Here is a 24,059-nt window from a genome sequence, read left to right as displayed (position 1 = left end):
CATAACACGAGTACTTAAAGCCCTTCACTGATTACCAATTGAACATCAGATCTATTATGTTATACAACCCTCTTACTTCAAGGCCCTGACTGATAGGATGTCTCCTGTCCTAGCAATGACACTACATACCCATCAACCTGCACAGGCACTACGGTCATCAAGCTATAACCTTCTTGATATTCCCCCTTCTTGCAAAATTCACCTTGATGAATGCAGAAATTTTATTTTTTATATTAGTCGGTCTCAGTGGTGGAACATGCTTCCAGAACAAAAAATTGACCCTGATGACTCCACAGAAGAAAAATCCAACAGCAACAAAAGAAGAGTTGATGTTCCAGATGTAGACTTTATTGTAAGTTCAACTTGATAATCCACATAAAAACATCTAGGATCCAATCTACTGGGAACTTTGGACCCAATACGGTTTGTGTTTCGACAGTAGTGACTTCCTCAGGGGTCTCTGTTGCAGTGGCATACCTAGCATATGTAAATAGCCGCTGGTATCCCAGATGTGATGAAAAACCAATGTATAATAGAGTAAACACTTTCAACACTGAGTGTGAAGATGTCCAAAAATGTAAGACAGGAACAGCATAAACCTAACTCAATCCAAAAAAATGAAGGAAAAAGCCTCAGAAAGGGCTCTCCCAGTCTCACCAAAACGGCTCAAAGAGGTGGTCGAGCGTTCACCTCAATGGCAAAAAACCTTCATTGTGTGATAAAGTCTTATGCTGTGCTGTAATGTGTCAACGAAAATTAAATAATAGAGGAATTATTCCACTTATCTCAGGAGCAAGAGGCTTGGCGTCCTGTTCTGAAAGAAACCTGATCGGTCGGGATACACCCTGAGGCAGCATGAATTTGTGAAACGCTGGCCACCGTTGGTGTACCGATCAGTGAAGATAAGTGGAATAATTCCTCTATTATTTCATTTTCATTGGCACATTACAGCACAGCATAAGACTTTATCACACAATGAAGGTTTTTTGCCAGTGAGGTGAACGCTCAACCACCTCTTTGAGCCATTTTGGTGAGGTGGAAGGGCCCTTTCTGAGGCTTTTTCCTTCATTTTTTTGGATTGAGTTAGGTCTATGCTGTTCCTGTCTTACATTTTTGGACATCTTCACACTCAGTGTTGAAAGTGTTTACTCTATTGTACCCATCATTTTTTTGACACCCCCCCATCTATATGAAAAATATGATTTATAGTAACAATCCACATATCGCACAACAAGAGTGTACCTAGGAAAAGGCAGCATCTTAAACACAGCAGTGAGCAATAGAACACCAACACATACATTGTAAACTAAACAAGCCAGATCCTGCACAGTCAATTGATCCTGTACAGTCGATGCTATCAGAAAGCCATGTCCCTTTCATACACACAGACAGATATACCCTCGCCCAATATGGAATAATCACAAACTAAAAATAGAAATATGTAGACAAAAGTTAAACTGAACCGCCAAGAAACCAGACTCTGCATACAATATAACACCACAACACCACAAAAACAGTAATACATGTCCTCTAATACTATGCAAAATATAAAGACAGTAGATGTAAATTTGAAAAAACTGATACATAACAATCACCACTTTTCAAATTAACAAATAAAAATAAAACAAATAATGAGAAATAAGAAAATACCATTTTATTGGACTAATCCCCGTAAGCTCGGTCCCCATCCCCGCAAACCACCTGATTCCATCCACACAAGACTTGAATTGTTTTATTTTGAACTTATTATATTAAAGTATAAAAAGAAACAATATTCTGTACAATTGTCAATTTATAAATCAGCGTCTTCTCCCCACTCTCTCTTCCCCATGTCCCTTCATTGTCCTCAGCCCACTCTTTCTCCACTTTCCTTCAGCGCACGCACATAAAAACAAGCAAGTAATTTTATATCATTTTCATTCTATTCATTCATAGAAATTAAAGTCTAAGTAATGCCAGTCACATAACAAAACAAGATTTTACAAAAATAATTCCCTGCACAGTCAAGCCTGCAAGGATTACTAGATGTCTTTCAATAGCTCCCCTCCCTCCCTCCCCCTTACCTTCATGGCCAAGTCAAAATGATCTACCAACAACAAAATTTTAAACACACAAAGCACATTGTACGCAGAGAAAATGTTAATTATCATTTAAATACAGCAGGTTTTCAAAGAGGTCAAGGCAGATGACTTTATGCAATGTCACCTCAGTAACAACTATACAAAAATAGACAAATATAACCCCTCCCTTTTTACTAAACCGCGATAGCGGTTTTTAGCGCAAGGAGCTGCGCTGAATGCCCCAAGCTGCTCTCGACGTTCATAGGCTCCCTGTGCTAAAAACCGCTATTGCGATTTAGTAAAAGGGGGCCATAGTGCAAAATATAGACAGCATATATAAATTCTCAAAACGGACACATTTTGATCACTAAATTGAAAATAAAATCATTTTTCTACCTTTGTTTGGTAATTTCATCAGTCTCTGGTTGCACTTTAATCTTCTGACTGTGCATCCAATATTTCTTCCCTTCTTTCAGCCTCCTGTATGCTTCCTCTCCTCCAGACCTCATTCCCTCCCCCAACTTTTTCTTTGTTTCATTCTGCCCCCTTCTGTCTCTCTCCATGCCCTCTTTCTTTCTCTCTGTCTGTCTTTCTCTCTCTCTCTCCCTGCCCCATTTCTTTCTTTGTTTCACCCTGTCTCCTTCTTTCTTTCTCTCTCCATGCCCCCTTTCTTTCCCTATGTCTGTGTCTCTCTCTCGCCGTGCCCCATTTCTTTCTTTCACCCTGCCCCCTATTTTCTTTCTCTCTCCATGCCCCCTTTCTTTCTGCATGTCTGTCTTTCTCTCTCACCAAGCCCCATTTCTTTCTTTCTTTCACCCTGCCTCCTTCTTTCTTTCTCTCTCCATGCCACCTTTCTTTCTCTATGTTTGTCTCTCTCCATGCCCCATTTCTTTCTTTCTTTGTTTCACCCTGCCCCCTTTCTTTCTTTCTGGCTCCCTGTCCCCCCCCCTTTCTTTTTTTCTTTCTCCCTGCCCTACTCCATGCCACCGCCATTCGGAAACATGCTTCTGCCACCGCCGCCATGGAAAGGCTGCCACTGCCGCCATCGGGAACAGGCCGGCACCAAATTCTCCCTCCCTGCTTTTCTTCCTCGCGGGGACGACCAACTCTCACCGCCCGATGTCAATTCTAACGTCAAAGAGGATGTTCCGGGACAGCCAGGCAGCGATTGGCTGGCCCAGAATGTCCTCTCCGACATCAGAATTGACGTCGGATGGCGAGAGATGGTTGGCCCCATGGGGAAGAAAAGCAGGGAGGGAGAACTCAGTGCCGGCTTGTTCCTGTTGGCAGCAGTGGCAGCCTTTCCCTGGTGGGTGGCCAGCTGTGCACCCCCTTGGGGCGTGCACCCGGGGTGGACCTCCCCCCCACCCCCATCCTTGATACGCCTCTGCTCTGTTGGTTCTAAGATAAGAACTCGTGGATTATTAATCAGTTCTAATGAACAGATTCCGCAGTGACTGCATGTGTAAAAAAATATTTTCTTAGTAGCTTCATCACATGTCCCCTAGTTCTAGTATTTTTGGAAAGAGTAAACATGCAGTTCACATCTACCCTTTCCACTCCACTCAGTATTTTATAGACCTTTTTGAGATATGGCGAGAAGAATTGCACACAGTATTCGAGCTGCGGCCATACCATAGAGCGATACAAGGGCATTATAACATTTGACATGTGCTCATACAGGTTGAGGTATATCCCTCATTTTAATGCGAGGTGGTTTTGATTTTGTGTTTCTTTTACTGTACAGTTAAGTTACCTGATTTCCTTGATTTTGGTTGATATATGTTTCAAAATTGTAATTAAAAGAATGATTTCAACGGGGATTCAGGAAACTACACACCAGTAAGCTCAACCCTGGTCCTGAGCAAAATGGTGGAAGCTACTGATAGGAATAAAATAATTGGACCTGTAGATAATGGCTTAACGGAGAAGAGCTAGCATGCATTTTGCAGAGAAACTGTGCCTTCTTTAAAGGTGTAAATAAATAGACGTGTATATTGGTGAGATTATGATAATCAATACAGTGCATCTGCCTTATCTAAAAGCCCTCATGAAAGATTCCTTCTGAAATTAAATAGTCCTGGGATAAGAGGCAATATTCTATTGTGAATTGATAACTGACTAAAAGGCAGGGAACAAAGCACTGCTGAAAGCAGTCAATTTCCTTAGTGGAGAAAGAATCAATAGTGTAAAGCTGTAGGGTCTGTGCTGGAAGCTGTGTCGAACATATTTATTAATGATCTGAAAAGGGAGCAATAGTGCCATTATCACATTTGAGATGTACAATTTTTTTCAAAGTGGTTAAACATGAACAGATTATAACCAGGGCCTTGAAAAATAAGGGAACTGGGCATTGAAATGGCAAATGAAGGACAAGTGATGCACGTAAGAAGACATAATCCTAACGGCGGGTACTTCCGAGGATAAGGATCCTGGAATCAGCATATGCAGTCCATTGAAATCTTAAGCTTGGTGTGCAGCAGTGGTTTAAAAAAACAGAAAAGGGCAAACAGAATTGTAGGAATTATTCAGAAGGGAACTCAGAATGCAACTGAGAATCAAATAATGCTCTCTGTAGATGCTTGTATGTGGTCACTGCATCTCAGAAAAAAATGTAGCAGCATTACGAAGTACCTAATTTTAAAAAAGGTACACGGAAGGCTGACACAAGTGATAAATGGTATGAACAGCTCCTTAATTAGCATAACATAAACATTTATGTATCTACCACAATACCTCGCAGTTCAATGTGGTTAACAAAAAGAAAGATACTGTACATAGACAGTGAAGTATAAACCCATTTATAAAAATTTGTCAAATAGATAAGTCTTTAACAATTTTCTAAAAGCTAGAACTTACAATAGAACTACTAAAACTTGTATCCCAAATACCAACCGGATAGGATTCTATGAAAAAATTGCTTATAAATACAGAACTGTATTACAACTTTGTTTACTGTAGGGAATGCAAATAGTATAAGATGACGTGAAAGACGCCATCTGTCTGCAAATTTAAAGTGGTCAACATGACCATACAATTATTTTATATACTGCCTTCCTATCAGTGGAGGCTCTGATTGGTTTACATTCAAGCAGTCAAGTACTTTTCCCTAATTGTCCTGGTGGACTCACAATCTATCTAATGTACCTGGGGCAATTGAGGGTTGAGTGACTTGCCCAAGGTCACAAGGACCAGTGTGGGGCTTGAGCTCACAACTTTCGGGAACTGAGGCTGTAACTTTAACCACTAGGCCACACCATCCTCAGGATAAAGGGGATGGAACTTCATCTTTCTGTGGCTACAATCAAAGTGGCTTATATATTAAATACAGGTACTTATTTGTACATGGAGCAATGGAATAGTAAGTAACTTGCCCAAAGTCACAAGGAGCTGCAGTGGGAATCGTATCCAGTTCCCTAGTCTCAAGCCATTGCACACACCACCAGACTTTCATGGAAAAAAGAACAGGTTAGGGAGTGGGGAACCATGTAATCTGTGACAAGAACCACATGTGATAGTCCTTTCAGCAACTGCAAAATGATGAGAAACCAAAGAGACCCTTAAGAGAAACTATGCTTTATATCTGAAAGAGATTTTTCTATCCTGTGGATAGAACCCGTGGATGGGAAAAATCAAAACATACGTCTAAGTCCGATTTGGACGTAGGGCACTAGGCACCCAAAGTTGGCAGTGGGGAAAAAGTATGTCCAGGGGGTTGATCGTCCAGACTGTCAGTACGTCTATCTTTATGCCACATTCTCAACCAAAAATTTGTCCAAGTCCCAAATGCTCAGACAAGACCATTTGAACATGGGAGGGGCCAATCTTGTAATGGACTGGCCACCCAGACATGGCAACAGAGCAGTGGAGCACCTTACAGGGCACTGCTGTGAACTTCACATAAAGGGTGCCACATAAACATCTCACCAGAACTCCTTTATAGGTTATGGTGAGCTCCCCACAAAACTCACTATACCCACCTGTCTACAACCCCAATAGCCCTTATGGCTGCAAGTGGCACCTATATGGTAGTAGAATATAGTTTTGAGGGTTTTTTTTGGTGGCCTCACCTTTTCCACCATAAATGTAGTGGTTAGAGAGGCTTATGGGCCTGGGTACTCCTTTCTATGGTTCAGTAGCCCACTCTCCAGCTACTTAAGACACTTCTGTACAGCTCTACTAGGCTTTCCTATAGCAGGTGCGAGACGGTTCATAGTCTAAAGCGCGCGAGGACAACCAAGCGCGGACAACTGAGCGCAGGATTTCATCGCGCTGAAGAAAAGCCGTATTTTAAAGGGCTCCGACAGGGGGGGGGGTGTTGTTGGGGAACCCCCCCACTTTACTTAATAGAGATCGCGCTGGCATTGTGGAGGGTTTGGGGGGTTGTAACCCCCCTCATTATACTGGAAACTTAACTTTTACCCTGTTTTTTAGGGAAAAAAATTAAGTTTTCAGTATAATGTGGGGGGTTACACCCCCCAACATGGCAGCGTGAGGCAGCGCAATCCCTATTAAGTAGAGTGAGGGGGGTCCCCACCAACACCCCACACCCCCTGTCAGAGCCCTTTAAAATATGGGTTTTCTTTGGCGCGATTAAGCCCTGCGCTCAGTTGTCCGCGCTCGGTTGTCGGCGCGCCTTTGTCCTCGCATGCTTTTGACCAGTCACCTCCAGAGACAAGTATATATGTTTTTATTCTGAACTTTGTGGGGGTCAGGGAACACAGGGGGAGTGTGTGTGTGTCTTTACTTTGTCTCTACAGTGGTTATCTGGTCACTTTTGATACTTTTTGACACTTATACCTGTTTTTACTTAGTCTAATTCACAATGTAGAAGTTTCATCCAGGAAGCCTAGTAAAACATTTGGTTATCCCTGCAGGATGACCAAGTGTAGGAATGTTTAACTTTGTATTTTATGTTCTCCTGTATTCAGCTTTATGGAATAGTAAAATGAATCAATATAACTTACAAAATTAGATCTTCAGACTATCAACATTTTTATGAGGCCAGCGACCTCTAGAGCATGTTTTATGACTTGGTTTCATTTGCGAATCGAAATCCTTAAAAAAAAAAAAAAAAAAAAAAAGCGCCTCTTTTCATACTCTCACAACTGCAAATAATCCCGTACACAAAAAGATCATTGCTATGAACAGAGGCCATATATGGCAGCTGCCTAAAATGCTTTTACAATTCTGTGTGTGTGTGTGTGTTTTCCAGTAACCGCAATGATGCTTATCCCCTCCCCCTTTCTTCAAGATTATGCAGTTCTGAAGTAGCTGGTGTCAGAATAATGTGCTAATTACATGGTGAGAGCTCATTCTATATAGAAGCTGAAATCTGACGTCTCTCCAATGCTGTTAAACCAACGTCTTATCACACGGCTCTGATCAACACTTTTCTACCTAATGACACTCTGTTTTCATAAAACAAGACAGTTTTTAATGCAGTGGGGGGGGGGGGGGATCCTCTCCCAGCACATCCCACGGGACAAATCCACTTACTGAGCTTGCACCCTCTTGTGTTACTACCTGATTAAAGATGACCTTGGTGAATCAGCTTGCCTTCATCCTCTCTGTAGAGTGAGAGGGGAGGGGGTGGCCCTTTGAGGGGAAGGTTGTGGGTTTTTAAGCTTCCCTACCGCTCTAGCCAGCCCAGTGTGAGCAGAGCAGCCAGTCAGCAGCCCCACCTGCTGGTTACAAGTGAGTGCCTGACAGGACATCTTTCCAAATCCTGGACTTCGACCAGCGGCAGACAGATAAACGCAGCCTCTTCCTCCCAGACTCTTAGCTCTTCTTTCCAGGGTGCATGCTGTCAAGCACATCTGCAAATAGACTGTGGCCGGAAAAGAATTTTTTAAAAGGCATTTTTGTTTCTGCTCTTTCCAAAGGAAAAAAAAAATAATAATTGAGTGTGGGTACGAACTGGTAGATTTCCTTTCTTTTTTGCTTTTCTTATCCCCTCCCCCCCCTGCTTAGACATCAGCAACAGCAGGTAAGGATATTTGAATAATGTTTACACATTTGGATGAACTTTGTGATTTAAAAGTAGGTTTCTAGAAAAGAGTTCTGGTATTCTGCTCTTGATTCTAATAACGGTCCTTCTTTTTCAGACAAGCTGAAAGTTTGTTAATAAATGAGCTTTGCACAGGCTAACTGCAGACCTTAAGTTTGTTATGAATGGAGTCTTAATTTCTGTACTATAATCAAGTGCTAGCTGGTCTAACAATTTCATTCTGAATTCCTGCGCATGAATTTTTGCCTCTTTTAAGACTGGAAAGTCAGCTAATCCTCATACTCAACTTTAATAATATTTATGATTATTACCTTCATTGAGGAATTGCAAAGTGTATATAGAAGCTGATACCTGAGATAGTAAACCTGAGCCCATTACAGACCCTCTATGTTTATGATGAAGGGGAGGTGTGTGTGTGTGTGTGGGGGGGGGGGGGGTGTTCTGCTAAAAAAAAAAAAAAAGAAGTTGTTTTTAATGTTCTGTACTTATGGAGCATCAATAGTAGACCTTTTTTTCTTCATATTTATGTTTGGAATTTGTAGTTTTGTTGCATTATATGCATTAATACAGAAAAATCTTATTTTTGTGTCAATTAAATTATTTTTCTTACCATGGCAATTGATAGGTTGGTTCAGCTTCATGTGTCCATCCATACGTTCAATTCTAGAAAATTATTGTTCCGCTGTTCTCTATTTGCACTTCAATAACAGCTCCCATAGTTCCTGTTCCGGTATTACCAACATATCAGAACACACTAGCCTTTCATTTTTCCCCTCTTCTAAGCTAAATCATGTGATATTGCACTGCATTATTTTACAGCCTGGACTATTTATTATTGCTGATTATTTGCCTGGTGTATACCAAATGCAGACAAACACATATTATAACAGGTCCCCTAACAGTGAAAGTGAAGTAGACGTATATTTTCTCTATCTTTTATAAAGACACATAAGCATCTTTGTATGTTTATAAAATACTAGAGACAAAATGGTAGAAATTGTATGTAGATTAAGGGCTCCTTTTACGAAGGTGCGCTAGTGGGGTTAACGCGCGTGACTTTTCATCACGCGCTAACCCCTGCGCTGGCCAAAAACTACTGCCTGCTCAAGAGGAGGCGGTAGTGGCTAGCCCGTCCGGCAGTTTAGCGCACGCCATTATGTGCGTTAAACCGCTACTGCGGCTTCGTTAAAGGAGCCCTAAATCTGTGGACAGTTACACCTGCTTCGGAGCAGGCATAAATGTTTGCAGGTAAAGCACATTCACAGCGGTGGGGTTAAAGTAAGCCATCAATTATGACCCTGGAGTCTGAAAATGTTCCAATGGAGTCTGAAAATGTTCCAAGTAGAACTACGGTGAAAATCATTCCTTCTAGAATGGAACTAGCATAATATATGCTGTTTAGAGATAGTTGGTTAACGACCTGTTCTACTTATGTGTTCACTCTATTCCTTTTGTGGTTGCCTGTTGTATTAAACCAGTCTCTTTCCTGGACAGAAACTTTTTAAATCTATTGGTTGGTTAATTGGTGAAGGAGTGCCTTATAAGACAGACTTGTCTCACATCTTTTAACCATTGTAAACCGCATAGAACGGTCCTGCGGTATATAAACTGTTATTATTATTATTATTATTATAAATTCAGAATAAAATATTTTATACTACTGTTGTTGTCTGAGCATTTTGGTTTTCTATTTGTGTTGGTCCCAATGTCTCTTTTCTGGTTTTCCATTTTTTTTTTTTCATGTCTTTGTAGGATCTCCTGTCCATTTGACATTTCTTGTTTCTCTATGTCCACCTTCCATTTCCCTCTGTATCCTCTCTCTACATTCAGCATCTGCAGTCTCAGTGTCCCTATCCTCTTCTATCCCTTGTGTCCTTATCTTGATCTGTCCTGCATTTCCTCCCTGCATCCATTCTCCTACCCCTGTGATCAGCATTGCCCCTCTGTGTCCCTACTCCCGTGTCCAACATTGCCCTGTGTGTTCTTGTCCTTATTCTCTCTTTATGTCCAGCATCTCTTCTCTGTCTCCATGTCCCCTTCATCCCACACTCCTTACCCTGATAACTGTTCTTACTTGGTACTTATAAGACAGACTTGTCCAGCCTATGGCCCTGGGGCCAGAACCTTGGTAATTCAAGTAGTACTTATAGCAAGATTCATAGGAGCCAATTTCTGAAAATGATTGAGGGGACTGAGCTCAAAAACTCACCACAAATTTCCCCTCACCCAGCAAAGAAAACCAAAAGAGTAAATGACCTGCCTGTATCTAAATGTCAAGAGCAGGGTAGGAGTGTGTGGTGCAGTGGTTGGATCTACAACCTCAGCACCCTGGGGTTGTGGGTTCAAACCCCGCGCTGCTCCTTGTGACCCTGGGCAAGTCACTCAGTCCTCCATAGCCCCAGGTACTTTAGATAGATTGTGAGCCCACCGGGACAGATAGGGAAAATGCTTGAGTACCTGATTGTAAAAACCGCTTAGATAACCTTGATAGGCGGTATATAAAATCCTAATAAACTTAATAATAAACAGGTAATGTTAACAAATCAAAAGCTAAGGTCCTGCTACTCTCTCCTTCCTCTCGCAGCCTGTCAGCATCATACGCTCTCACTCACTCTCTCCCAATCCATTCCGGCCATCTACTAGCACTTTTCTCCATCCAGTCCCTCAGCCCATCATCTACGGGGTCTCAAAGCCCCTCCTTGAGGGCCACAATCCAGTCGGGTTTTCAGGATTTCCCCAATGAATATGTATGAGATCTATGTGCATGCACTGCTTTCAACGCGTATTTACTGGGGAAATCCTGAAAACCCGACTGGATTGTGGCCCTCGAGGAGGGGCTTTGACAGCCCTGCTCTACACAGATCCCAGTCTATTGTCCTGTATATGAAAGCAGGCTCTTAGCTACAGCTCGACATGAGCTCAGTTCAGTCTATGGAAATCCCTACAGCAGCTCCCAGGGCTATGGAAATTTTCACAAGCCCGTGGTTTTAACCCAAGGGTTTAAAGCAGAGCTGTACTGCGGCGTGTTCTGGAACTTAACAGAACGTGCCATAGTGCAGCCCCGTTTTAAACCCGCGGGTTAAAACCACGGAGTCGGGGCGGCAAGAGTAGGAGAGTCGGGCCAGAGAGCAGGGTTTTTGCACAAGTGACTGGTCCTCAGCAGTCACTTGTTTTTGGATCGGCCAGCTAGAGAATGACACGATGACAAAATTCATCACCGTTCCCGTCCCCGCGGATAACCGCGGGAAACCATTTTCATGTCATTCTTTAAGGAGAGAGGGAAGAATCAGAGTATAATTGGGCACAACCACTGACCCACAAGCTTTTCTTTGAAGAATGCTGGTGTAGAAGGACCGAGGTTGAAATAGACACTAGAAAATGACATGGGATTATTTCCCGCGGTTATCCGCGGGGACGGGAACGGTGATGAATTTTGTCACCATGTCATTCTCTACGGCCAGCCCAGTCAGTGTGCCTGAAAATGTTTAGTGAATCGCTGCCTTCCTACTTTGCATGCCGTTTCACCTCATTTGCATGCTTGGATCGGATCGGATCAGATCGGAGGATGATCGGCCACGAGGTTAGTGAATCGGGTCGGAGGAAAATTGGGTCGGTACACGATCACAAACATGATCGGTGGGCTTAGTGATTCTAGCCCTATATTTAGGAGGGTAAGATGTTAGTCTCTCATGTTAAGATTGGGGCAAAAATGCTGTCTGTAGCAGGTGCCAAGCTTTGGATTGCACTGCCTAGTATTCTGCGATTTTGTGATGGGAGACTGAACTTTAAAAAAAGGTTGAAAACACAATTATTTGTCAATACCCTCATTGCCAATGCTATTTGCTTTTAAAGCTTTACCATACTGTGAATGTTTTTATGGGATTCTGTCTTTCCATCTTGTAGGATGAATTTGAAAAAGGTTTTAATAATGATACCGTTAGTTAATGTTTTATTGTGTTTGTTCTGTCGAAACATGTTTTAGTATTTTTAATATGTATGAATGTAATTTTGTAAACCGCATAGTTTTCCTGCGGTATATAAATTTTTAAATAAAAAATATTACTCAAGTGGCCAAGGAACAATTATCCAGCTCAGGGAGCGGAGTTGAGATCTGGGAGATGGCTGCAGAGTTTTACTAAGAGCAATTAAGGATTTAGCAATCAAATACAAAGAACACCAGGGTGCCAAACTAAGAAACAAACAGAGTTTGTGAAACAATATGTTCCTTCTCCCCTTCCCTCCAACTTTGCCAATAATCTCCTGCTGTTGCTGTGTTACTTTTTTAGGCTCACAAAGGGCCAGATTCACTAAAGAGAGCGATTCAATTGCTGTTGGCCGATTCTCTGGCTGATTGATTCACTATCTTCTTTGCATGCAAATGAGTTGCACGGAGGTGCAAATCATTTGCATGCAAACTCACCGACTCAGTCACTCAGTGAGCGACTCAGTGAGCGATTGAGTTGGTGCAGAGCCCTGACAGTAGTGACAGGAAAAGCAGCCTCCTGTCACTGCTGTCAGGGCTTCTGTCATCCGCCCGCCCAATGAACTTATGGCAGGTTGGCCCACTCCCCCCGCAGAACTTCTCCCGAACCCCCGCTCACTTGCCTGCCGAACTTATTGCACTTCCTCCTGCCATCGGCCCCTCTCCTTTCCCCCCCTCCTCAAAACAAACAGCAGGAGAGATGCCCACTCTCTCCTGCCATCGGCCCCTCTCCTTCCCCCCCTCAAAACAAATGGTAGGAAGTAAATAATAATAATAACTTTATTTTTCTATACCGCCATAGTCGAAAGACTTCTAGGTGGTTCACATTGAAGAAGGCTGGACAATCAGCGAATTACAGAATGCAAGAAGTGAAAAGTTAGATAAGAAATAGGTAAAGGGCAGTGGAATACTTCGAAGTTGGCAAAGGGAAAAAATCATGAATTACAGAGTGCAAGAAGTGAAAGGTTACATAAGAAGTAGGTAAAGGGCAACGGATTTCATCTAAGATTGACAGAGGAAAAAAAATCTGTGTGAGAGAGGGGCATCTGTTTAGGAGATAAATTGGTCAAATAGGGCGGTTTTAATTGATTTTCAGAATGCACTGTAGGTCTGGCCGGCTCTATTAATGTAGTTTTCCAGCCAGGATTGTTGGCTGTTTGCTTGGAACATGAAGGTCTTGTCTAAAAAGGCTTTGTATTTGCAACCTGTGATCTTTGGGTATGTAAAGATGTTTTTGTTTCTGGTTGGTCGTGTGGGGTTGTGTAGTATGAAGTGTGGTTGCAGGTATGAAGGCACTAGTCCCCAGATTTGTTTGAAGCCCACTCCCTCCTGCCACCGGATTGTGGATGCGGACACAGATGTCCCCTTCCCCTCCCCGTACCTTTACATTGGGAGCACGAGTTGTGCTCAGTCCCTCCTGCGACGCAATGGGGGCTTAGGCCCCACCCCAGTGCATCATGTGATGCACGGGGAGGGACCTAAGGCCCTGATTGACTCAGTTGTCTCAAGTTCCTCCCTTAGGAGGGGCCTGAGACGCCTGAGCCAATCAGGGACTTCCTGTCAACTAACTGGTAGACATGTCAGTAACAGTAAAACTCGATGCAAAGTAGCCAAGCAAATGTTAGTGAATCAATCGCTTGTCTATTTTGCATGGGGTTTTACTCATGTGCATGGGTTGGGTTGGATCGGATTGCAAAATACATGGTGGGCCTTTTAGTGAATGGGGTGGGTAGCAACGATCATCGCTAAACCTATGAAAACAGGTTTAGCGATGATTGCTGACTTTAATGAATCAGGGCCATAGCCCAGTGCCCTTTTCCCACTTCCTGTGGAATACAATGGGGAGTATTATTTTTAATTTTTGTGAGGAATTGGAACAGTGCTACTCTCCATTCCCCTTCAATTCAATCCCTGAGCATAGCCCCGCAATACTAGGTCTAGAAAGTATGTTTTAAAAGGGAGATTTCCAGTTCATGGAATTCCATGCTTCCACAATCTCATTCCATTTCCCCATTCTTCTAATGAAATACCTTATTTATCCCTGTGACTGTAAAGTTGGAAGAAAAGACCAGATACCCAACCTGACCCAGCTCAATTAGCAGTATAATTCTTATACAGTGATTCTTGGGCTTGCTCAGTTGTGGGGAGCAGTTGATAGATTCAAATCATGCCTCCCCAAATTTGAAAATTATCTTTACTTGTTCTTGATTTTTTTTTTCAGCCTAATTTTACCTCTTCCATCCCTCCAACCTGATCCTCTCTTTTCTCAGAACCTTTTTCATAGGCCTCCCTGCTCTTTGAACCCCATACAGTTCCTCTCCTTGTCCTCATATCTGTTTTTCTTTCTTCAGCCCATCCCTTACCCATCTATCTTTGTATCACAGCCTGTGCCCCCTCCCAGCTTGCATTTACTTCAGCTTTGTTCTCCCTTTCATAGTTCATGTGTCTTCCCTCAGTCTCTCTTCCCTTCATAACCCATCTCTTCTACCTCTCAGTTCCTGTGTTACTTGTTGCTTCCTCATTCTTTTCCCAGAGCATCCCTCAGCACTTCTCCTCCTCTTTATAATAGAACCAAGGCAGGAAACCTGTCTGTCCTGCATTGCAGCTCTAGCCCATTGGTCAATATTTCTTAGCCAGCCAATAGGCTGCAGGGGAAGTCCTGCTTTTCCCTGCAGCCAATTGGCTGGCTAAGGAATGTCTGACTAATGTTGTCTCCTGAGCTACTGATATATTTTAATTCTAATTTTAAATAGTTTAGACTTATTCTATTGTAAACCGTTTAGGTACCTGTTTGATAAATGGTATATCAAAGAATAAAGAAACTTGGATCCTGCTGCTTTTGCAGCTTATTGGTTAGCTAAAGAATGTCTGACCATTGGGCTGCAGGTGGAGGAGAGAGCAGTAGTTATAGAGACATCACCTTTCTTCCTGCTTTCCCCTGCAGCTCTACATTGGGAAGATTTCAGCTTTGATGTCTGAGCAGTGCTAGAAAGAATATTGGGGTGCTCTAGCACCCACAGCACTTTGACTCAGATCTCTGTAAGTTTGAGCATAGCAATGTCATAAGTTTGGATTGGTCTCATGTAGGGTTACCAGACATCTGGGAAAACCTGGACATGCCCTCTTTTTAGAAGACTGTCTGGGTGTCCAGAGGTTGGTTGTTTTTTGTTTTTAAAATGGAGTCTGTCCAGGTTTAGCCAGCTCTCCTGACTCCCAATCTAACTCTTCCCAGAGTCCAGCCACTGTCATTTAATCTTTGGGCAGCTTAGTCTCGCAGTTTTAAGTCTTGTGAGACTTAAAAACCATGAGACCAACCTGAACTTCCAGAACTATACAGCCAGAGATTGGGGAAGCAGGAAGCCTATGCTTTGTTCTGTAGCTGAAGCCAGATGACTGGAGGCTGGGTAAAGGCTGGGGGGGGAGGGGGATATGAGAGAGACCAAGTAGATTGGATGAAGGCTGCATGGAGAGAGAGAGAGATAAACTGGCTGGGAGGGGATGACACACTTTTAGTTTGTCCCTGTTTGACGAAGCATATGACAAAATACAATGGTGTGTGTTTTGGCCCTCCAAGTATTACAAAATATATAATGTGACTGCTGCTAGATAAAGGTTGGTCAAGCCTGCTATAAGACTATATTGAAGGGAGAAGAAATAGATTAGTTCCCCCTTCAAAATAATTTTTTTGGGGTGTAGAGGAGGGGTAAAGCTATTGTCGGGACTAGTAATAATATCTGAGATCTTTGGTACCAAGGTTTGAGATTCACAAGCTTTACTATGCACACACTGTATAAATTTGTTCAACATACTTAATCTGTAGTAACCATTCACGTTTACCTAAAAAATTGTGCAACTCCTTCTGTTAAAAGTGCATATCTGGAAGCGATTTCATTTTCTTCAACTAATAAAATAAGTATTAACACACACCCCCCTTTCTACAAAACCGTGAAAATGGTTTATAGCACAGGCCAGCACGCTGAATGCTCTGCACTGCTCCCGATGCTCATAGGAACTCTATGAGTGTCGGGAGCAGCACAGAGCATTCAGCACACCATTTCTTGTGGACTGCTTTCTTTGAGTTAAATGAACTATGTCAAGGTCACTCTAGCAGACTATATTTTGTCCTTTTGTTTTATTGATTACAATAACTTCAAAGAGAACAAAAAGCTAGAGTAGTTCTTTTTTCCTATACAGATCATAAGCAAAATGTTCTCTCTAGTAGCAACTGGTTCAGAATATATACATTTTAAATATTTCTATGCTTTGAAGTGTAATTTTGATTCTGTGCTTTCTAGGAAAACAACTTCCATGCCTTGAAAAAGAATAAAAGAAAGGGGTCGTTTCAGCTCTTTCTCAATTAGTGAAGCAATTCAAGTACTGTAATCTACTGCGCCAACTTCTGCCATCCATTCAGTGATCAATACAGCAGAGCACATAGTTGGAGAAACTCTCAGAGATTTGATTTCAGCACCAAAGATAGCTCCTTCTCCCAGTTGATACTTTCACGGCCTGAGGGCTTCCTTTAGTCCTTGCTAATGCACTGAGCTGGTTTTCACAGCCACTCTACCTTACAATTAAGGTATAACACAGCTAGATTAATCTGTGGTTATTACGCCAGGTTAGACACTAGCAAATGAAAGCTATATTTTGGATTACTAACTTTGAGAAGACCAATGCAAGCCTGAAATAGTTGTAAGTCAAGGAAATTACCCTTTCTACAGCATGAATCAGTTGATGGATGACGTCCTGTCAATTAAAAAATTCCTTGTGTGCTGTGCTATGGTGTTCAGACCAGGTAAGTTGATAAAATATTATTATATTGCTACTATATCTATTACAAGTAACACATCTTAAAACTTCTGCATTTGATTTTTCATTTACATACATGAGACCAATATCAATGCAAATAATTAGTTTTCCCAGCCAGCTAAAAAATGTAAAATAATGAAAACAGTGTTATCACACCAATTTTAACAACTAAGGAGGCAAATTTAGATGAATTACATCCCATATACATCTGTAAATAGTGGATTTTCATAGGTACAATGATATAAGCATCGATTTTAGAAAAAGTGATATTTAACATATACTGTATATTATGGTATGTTCTGGGCATGGTCTTTCAAGGTATATGCATATTCTATATTGTAGAGCATGCTGCAATAATGTATATTAACAGTCTCAAGGTTAATATTCAGGCAGCTGCCAAATAGAACATAAGTTTCAAGTTTATTAGTTTCTTGATATACTGTCAATCATACATATCTAAATAGTTTACAATAAAATTGATAATGGACAATTTAAAACCTTGCATGTCATAAGTGAAGTTGTTCAACCAGGTGGAAAAGCTGAAAATTCTACTTTTACTTTAAATGAATAATATATCCATTTAAAGTTAGTCTTGCTATTTGTGCATTTGCACCTGATTAACAAATTAAGCGGTGATTGACTGGTAACCTCATTACGGCTGGGACAAGGATGCTGGCACGTAACATCCAGACCTGCATAGACATGACTTTAAACTGATAACAGGGGGAAAGCCGAGAGTCGATCTGACCTCGACACATCGGACCACAGTATCGAGCAAGGATACTGAAACAGGAAAGGAAGATAGTGGACTAGAGGCAAAATGGACACTTTATGGACATAAACCCAAGGATACAGTACAGGGACCCGAGAGGCAAGTAGAGCTAAAGAGCAAGACATGGAGGACACAGCCGGAACCAGAGGACTATCAAAGATCAAAGAAGCGGGCGGAGGAAGGGATAGACACACCACAGGAGGTAGCCCGTGAGGAGACCAGCAGGAGCATCAAATCAAGAGTAGACCCAAAAGAAAAGGTAACTAACTGGGACTTAAATTGCCTATATACAAACGCTAGGAGCCTAGGGACTAAAATGGGGGAGCTAGAAGTTATAGCCAGAAATAAGGACCTAGACATAATAGGAATCACAGAGACATGGTGGTCAGAGGACAACAAATGGGATGTGGCCCTGCCAGGGTATAAACTCTACAGGAGGGACAGGGCACACAAGAAGGGGGGAGGAATAGCACTGTATATAAAGGACTACATTCCTTCATCCAGATCAGAAACAACAATAAGGGCAGACAGGCTGGAGTCACTATGGGTTAAGCTAACAGGAGGGGAAGGAGCTGACATCAAATTGGGACTTTACTATCGCCCACCAGGACAGCCAGAAGCAAACGACCTGGACCTGGAGGCCGAACTGAGGCAGATGTGCAAAAGTGGAAGGGTGGTGGTTATGGGGGATTTCAACTATCCGGGAATAGATTGGGACACTGGGCACTCAAATTGCACGAGAGAAACTAAATTCATAGAGGTGATAAGAGACTGTTTCATGGAGCAGCTGGTCACAGAACCAACACGAGGGGATGCCACTCTAGACCTAATCCTCAACGGGCTAGAAGGACCCGCAAAGGAAGTGGTGGTACTAGCACCGTTAGGGAACAGCGATCACAACATGATCCAGTACAAATTAAACATGGGAACATCAAAGGTGAAAAGAACCACAACGACAGCACTCAACTTCAGAAAAGGAAACTACAATGACATGAGGAAAATGGTAGGAAAAAAGCTCAGCTACAGCTCAGGGAAGATGAAAACCGTAAAGGAAACCTGGACACTGCTTAAAGGCACAGTGCTCGAGGCGCAGGACCTGTGCGTCCCAAGGTTCAGGAAAGGGTGCAAAAAAAATCGAACTAGAAACCCAGCATGGATAACAACTGCAGTTAATAAGGCGATAAGCAACAAGAAATCATCCTTCAAGAAATGGAAAAAAGAACCAACAAAGGAGAACCAGGAAGAGCACAAAAGGCACCAGAAAGAATGTCATCGAGAGGTCAGGAAAGCAAAGAGAGAATATGAGGAAAGACTGGCAGGAGAAGCAAGAAACTTCAAACCCTTCTTCAAGTATGTCAAAGGGAAACAACCAGCCAGAGAGGAAGTGGGACCACTGGACGACGGAGACAGGAAAGGAGCGATAAAGGAGGAAAAAGAGATAGCTGACAGGTTAAACAAATTCTTCTCGTCAGTCTTCACCAGAGAGGACACATCCAATATCCCAGAACCCGAGGTGATTATAAACGGGGAACACGACGAAAAACTGGTACAACTAGAGGTAAGCAAAGAGGAGGTCCTCAGACAGATAGATAGACTGAAGAGCGACAAATCACCAGGCCCGGACGGCATCCACCCAAGGGTACTAAAAGAACTGAAAAACGAAATAGCAGAGACAATCCGCCGAATATGTAACCTCTCCCTAAAAACTGGAGAGATCCCAGAAGACTGGAAAATAGCAAATGTCACGCCCATCTTTAAGAAGGGATCAAGGGGTGACCCGGGAAACTACAGGCCTGTGAGCTTGACCTCGGTTCCGGGAAAGATGATGGAAGCAATGATAAAGGACACAATCTGCGAACACATAGAAAAAAATGGACAACTGAAGGCGAGCCAGCATGGCTTCTGCAAGGGAAGGTCATGCCTCACAAACTTGCTTTACTTCTTCGAGGGAATAAACAACCAGATAGATAAGGGGGAATCCATAGACATCATTTACCTTGACTTCCAAAAAGCCTTCGACAAGGTACCTCACGAACGGCTATTAAAAAAGCTGTGGAACCACGGGGTGCAAGGAGATATCTACCGATGGATCAAACACTGGTTGGCAGGCAGGAAACAGAGGGTTGGAATAAAGGGCCAATATTCAGACTGGCAATGGGTCACGAGCGGAGTTCCACAGGGGTCGGTGCTGGGACCTCTATTGTTTAATATATTTATTGATGATCTGGAGACCGGGACAAAATGTGAGGTTATCAAATTTGCTGATGACACCAAACTCTGCAGCAGGGTTAGGAACACAGAAGACTGTGAAAACCTGCAAAGGGACCTAACGAGACTGGTAGACTGGGCAAATAAGTGGCAAATGAGTTTTAACGTAGAGAAATGCAAAGTCATGCATGTAGGGAAAAAGAACCCGATGTTCAGCTACAAAATGGGGGGAACACGGCTAGGGGTGAGTAACCTTGAAAGGGATCTGGGAGTTATGGTTGACACATCACTGAAACCATCGGCACAGTGTGCGACAGCCTCAAAGAAAGCAAATAGAATGCTGGGCATCATCAAAAAAGGTATCACAACCAGGACAAAGGAAGTCATCATGCCGCTGTATCGCGCAATGGTGCGCCCGCACCTGGAGTACTGTGTTCAATACTGGTCGCCGTACCTCAAAAAGGATATGGCGGTGAAAAGGATTCAGGTCCCAATTCCTGCCCCATACTTTCTCTGTCTCTGTCATATGTAAGTCAGGTACCTGGGGACACATCTTAAAGACCAGAAACCATCTTTCAAATATGTCCGTCTTTTATTATGAGTTTCACATATTTATACGAATCAGGTTTGCCAGCATGTGTCAGCATGTGACGTAAGGTCACATGAAACTTTAAACACATCAGCATTTTTCCTATCTAGAGATTGAAGTCCAAAAGGTAAGAAAAAGCCTTGACCAGCAGAGCTTCTTAACTAAAGCTGTCTGTAAATACGGCTTAACAAAACAATTGAATTCACTTCACTACAACTCTGTTTAAACATTCATGTCAAAGAAAGAAAGACAAACATAGATGTCCTTATACCATCTTCAAAGAAGGGAAAGATAAACAGGGCCTACCTTTGCATCTTTAAACAACATATGCCTAAGGACACTTACTAAAGTTCTGATACGTGTCCCTTCAGGCGGTACTCGAGGGAGTGCAGAGGAGGGCGACTAAACTGATAAAAGGTATGGAAAATTTCTCATACGCTGACAGGTTAAAAAAGCTGGGGCTGTTCTCCCTGGAGAAGAGGAGACTTAGAGGGGACATGATAGAAACTTTCAAAATCCTAAAGGGCATAGAGAAAGTGAATAAGAACAGATTCTTCAAACTGTGGGGAGCCACAAGCACTAGGGGTCACTCGGAGAAATTGAAAGGGGACAGGTTTAGAACAAATGCTAGGAAGTTCTTTTTCACCCAGAGGGTGGTGGACACATGGAACAAGCTTCCAGAGGAGGTGATAAGCCAGAACTCTGTACAGGGGTTCAAGAAAGGTTTGGATAGGTTCCTGGAGGATAAGGGGATAGAGGGGTACAGATAGAACTTGAGGTAGGTTATTGAATTGGTCAGTAACCACTTCGCAGGTCGCGGACCTGATGGGCCGCCGCGGGAGCGGACCGCTGGGCAGGATGGACCTCTGGTCTGACCCAGTGGAGGCAACTTCTTATGTTCTTATGTTCTTATCCCTAAATCATTTCCCAGTTCAAAACAGATAATATTACCCGTTTAGCAACTTAATCTAATCTAATCTGGGATTTCTGGGTTGCACTATGTCTAATTAGGTTCAAGGTGACTTACAATTCAAGAGAGTCACGTGTGTTTAGGAGATATACAAGATTGTGAGGCAAAAGTCAACATGGGTTACAAACAAAGGTGGAATTAAGACTGTTATAGAGGGGAATATAGCGGAGACAATAGACACATTTCATAATAATTGCTTTGCTCTCAGAGTGTTCAATAGGGAGATGGAGAATTGAGAAAAATGTTGGTCTAGCAGTTGAGTCATGCTGTATATGGCTATGGGATGGTATGAAGTTATTTGTTTTCAGGCATCATTCTCATGTGTTGATGGTGTTTGTTGTCTCAAAGAGTAGAGTTTTTAGTTTTTTTTCTGAAATCCGAGGTATTTGGGTTCAGTCTTCATGGATGTTGGGGGGGTCATTACAGGTTTCTGTCCCAAGGTAAGTGAGTAGTGCGTTAAATATATGCTTATATTTAACTCCTTTGGGTGAAGGAAGAATCAGTAAAAGTTTCTTGAGATTTCTAGTTGAGTTTGACCTGGAGTTGGAGAAAAGCTTTTTGAGGAGCTCAGTGGAATTAGCATATAAGATATGAATCATTATGCATGATAGTTGGGGTTTTTTTTTCAAATTCTTTATTCATTTTACAATTTACAACAAGTGTAATCAGAAATAACATTTCAACTTACAAACTAACAAACATCACTTGAATTTCTATTACAATCATCTTAAATTAATAAAGTTTATCCCCCTTCCAGCCCTTACCATATCATAAGTAATCATGTATATCATATAATATATTATTTTCTACTAATTCAAGCAATTAATGTAAAATCATAACCCCCCCCCACCCTCTCAATTAAAATTATGTAAATAAGGGAAAAGTGTTATTTACGCATTACAATAATCTGTTAATGGTCCCCAAATATCTTTGAATTTATTAAAATGTCCTTTCTGTATGGCTAATATTTTTTCCATCATATATATATGGCATAAAGAATTCCACCAAAAATTAAAGTTTAATCTACTCCAATTCTTCCAGTTAAAATGATTGATAGTTTAAAGGTGACACTTGCATTGATGGGTAGCCAGTGTAGTCTTCTAAAGTAAAGGGAGATGGGCTCAAATTTGTTAAGTGTGAAAATTAGTCTTATTGCAATATAAGAACATAAGAATAGCCTTACTGGGTCAGAGCAATGGTCCATCAAGCCCCATAGCCTGTTCTCACGATGTCCAATCCAGGTCATTAGTACCTGGCCCAAACCCAAGGAGTAGCAACATTCCAGGTGAGTGCAGCATTTAAACCTGCATAGAGAGAGTTGCAGTAATCTAATTGAGAAAGTATTAGCATTTGTACCAGAATGACGAAGTGCCAGTCATGGAAGGAAGAAATGATTAGTCTTAGTAGTCTCATGATCTGGTAGGATTTTTTTTTTTAAGTTGGAGACCTGGGCTTCCTAGGAGAGGGTGGAATCCAGTATGACTCAGAATTTTGGAGGTAATGGGGACAGTTTGTAATGAGCATAAGCATAATGTGAAACCATAATACTTTTGTTTTTGCTGTGTTAAGTTTGAGTTTATTGAGTGTGACCCAGGTGCATATCTTGTCAATGCCATTGGATATTCTCTGGGAGTATCATTGAAGCTGTATTTGATAACGATGAGGAGTATGCCATCTACATAAGATAGTAGACATTCATTGTTGTTGAAGCTGATATGGCCCAGGGAACTCATGAATTGGTTTTATTGAACTGGGGAGAGAAGGGATAGAAACTAAAAAAAACATAGAAATATGATGGCAGATAAAGGTCAAATGGCCCATATAGTCTGTCCATCAACAGCATCAACTATCTCCTCCTCTCCCTAAGAGATCCCGCGTGTCTGTCCCATGCTTTCTTGAATTCAGACACAATAGAAACATAGAAATATGATGGTAGATAAAGGTCAAATAGCCCTTCCAGTCTGCCCAACCATAGCATCCACTAGCTTTTCCTCTCCAGCTTTTGGAGAATATATTGTTTTTCCAGACGAGGTAATTCCTGTTCTGCAGGAAGTCTTTGAACTAGTTGACTGCAGGAGGAGGAGTTCTGTTCTGTGTTGTGGGCAGAACCCAAACTGTGAGGGATGAAGACTGGAATATTTTTCAGTATAGATTGAGAGTTGTTTATACACATGAACTTCTAGTATTGAGATACCAGCAATGGGTCTGTAGTTTGAGGAAATTGATTGGGGTCTGCATTTTGGGACTTGGAAATGGGGGTGAGGATGATCTGATCCATTTGGGATGGGAGTTGGCCATGATATAATAGATTGTTCAGAAGATTGGTGATCCAGATAATGATATGGTCTGTAGTGTCAGCTAACAAAAGAGTGAGATTGTTGTCTAGGAAGCAGCTATGACTGGACAGTTTATTTCTGAGCTTTACTGTGTTAGAAGTTGTAAAAGGTGTAAAGGCATTCCAGATTTGATTAACGATACAGGGGTTGGTTGCTATCTGGCTCGGTATGTGAATTGGGGTCGGTTGCCATCTGGAGCGGTATGTGAATTGGGGCTAATCCTGTTTGAGAAGAAGTCAGCCAAAGTTTGGACAGTTGGTTGCGAACTAATGTCAGCTAGGCCTAGCTCTGGAGGTGCTGTCATGGTGTGCACTAGATGAAAT

At 42.1% G+C, this 24,059-nt stretch overlaps 1 protein-coding gene across 3 annotated transcripts in view; it reads left to right on the top strand.

Annotated features, from left to right (window-relative positions):
- The first annotated feature begins 7,650 nt into the window (after positions 1–7,650).
- The window catches only part of CHRNA2 (cholinergic receptor nicotinic alpha 2 subunit), a 47,967-nt gene continuing 31,558 nt past the window's right edge, over positions 7,651–24,059 (top strand). Inside the window, exons 1-3 of one of the 3 annotated variants that reach the window (XM_033939895.1) lie at positions 7,651–8,049; positions 14,997–15,091; positions 16,348–16,847. In XM_033939895.1, the coding sequence (XP_033795786.1) occupies positions 16,775–16,847 (73 nt within the window). In that variant the 5' untranslated portion in view covers positions 7,651–8,049; positions 14,997–15,091; positions 16,348–16,774. The remainder of the gene's footprint in view (positions 8,050–14,996; positions 15,092–16,347; positions 16,848–24,059) is intronic. The other 2 variants (XM_033939894.1, XM_033939896.1) reach the window with 2 other exon arrangements.

The sequence above is a fragment of the Geotrypetes seraphini genome, chromosome 3 (genome assembly GCF_902459505.1).
Source record: "Geotrypetes seraphini chromosome 3, aGeoSer1.1, whole genome shotgun sequence".
NCBI classification, from domain to species: Eukaryota; Metazoa; Chordata; class Amphibia; order Gymnophiona; family Dermophiidae; genus Geotrypetes; species Geotrypetes seraphini.
This window is presented reverse-complemented; position numbering and strand designations above follow the sequence as displayed.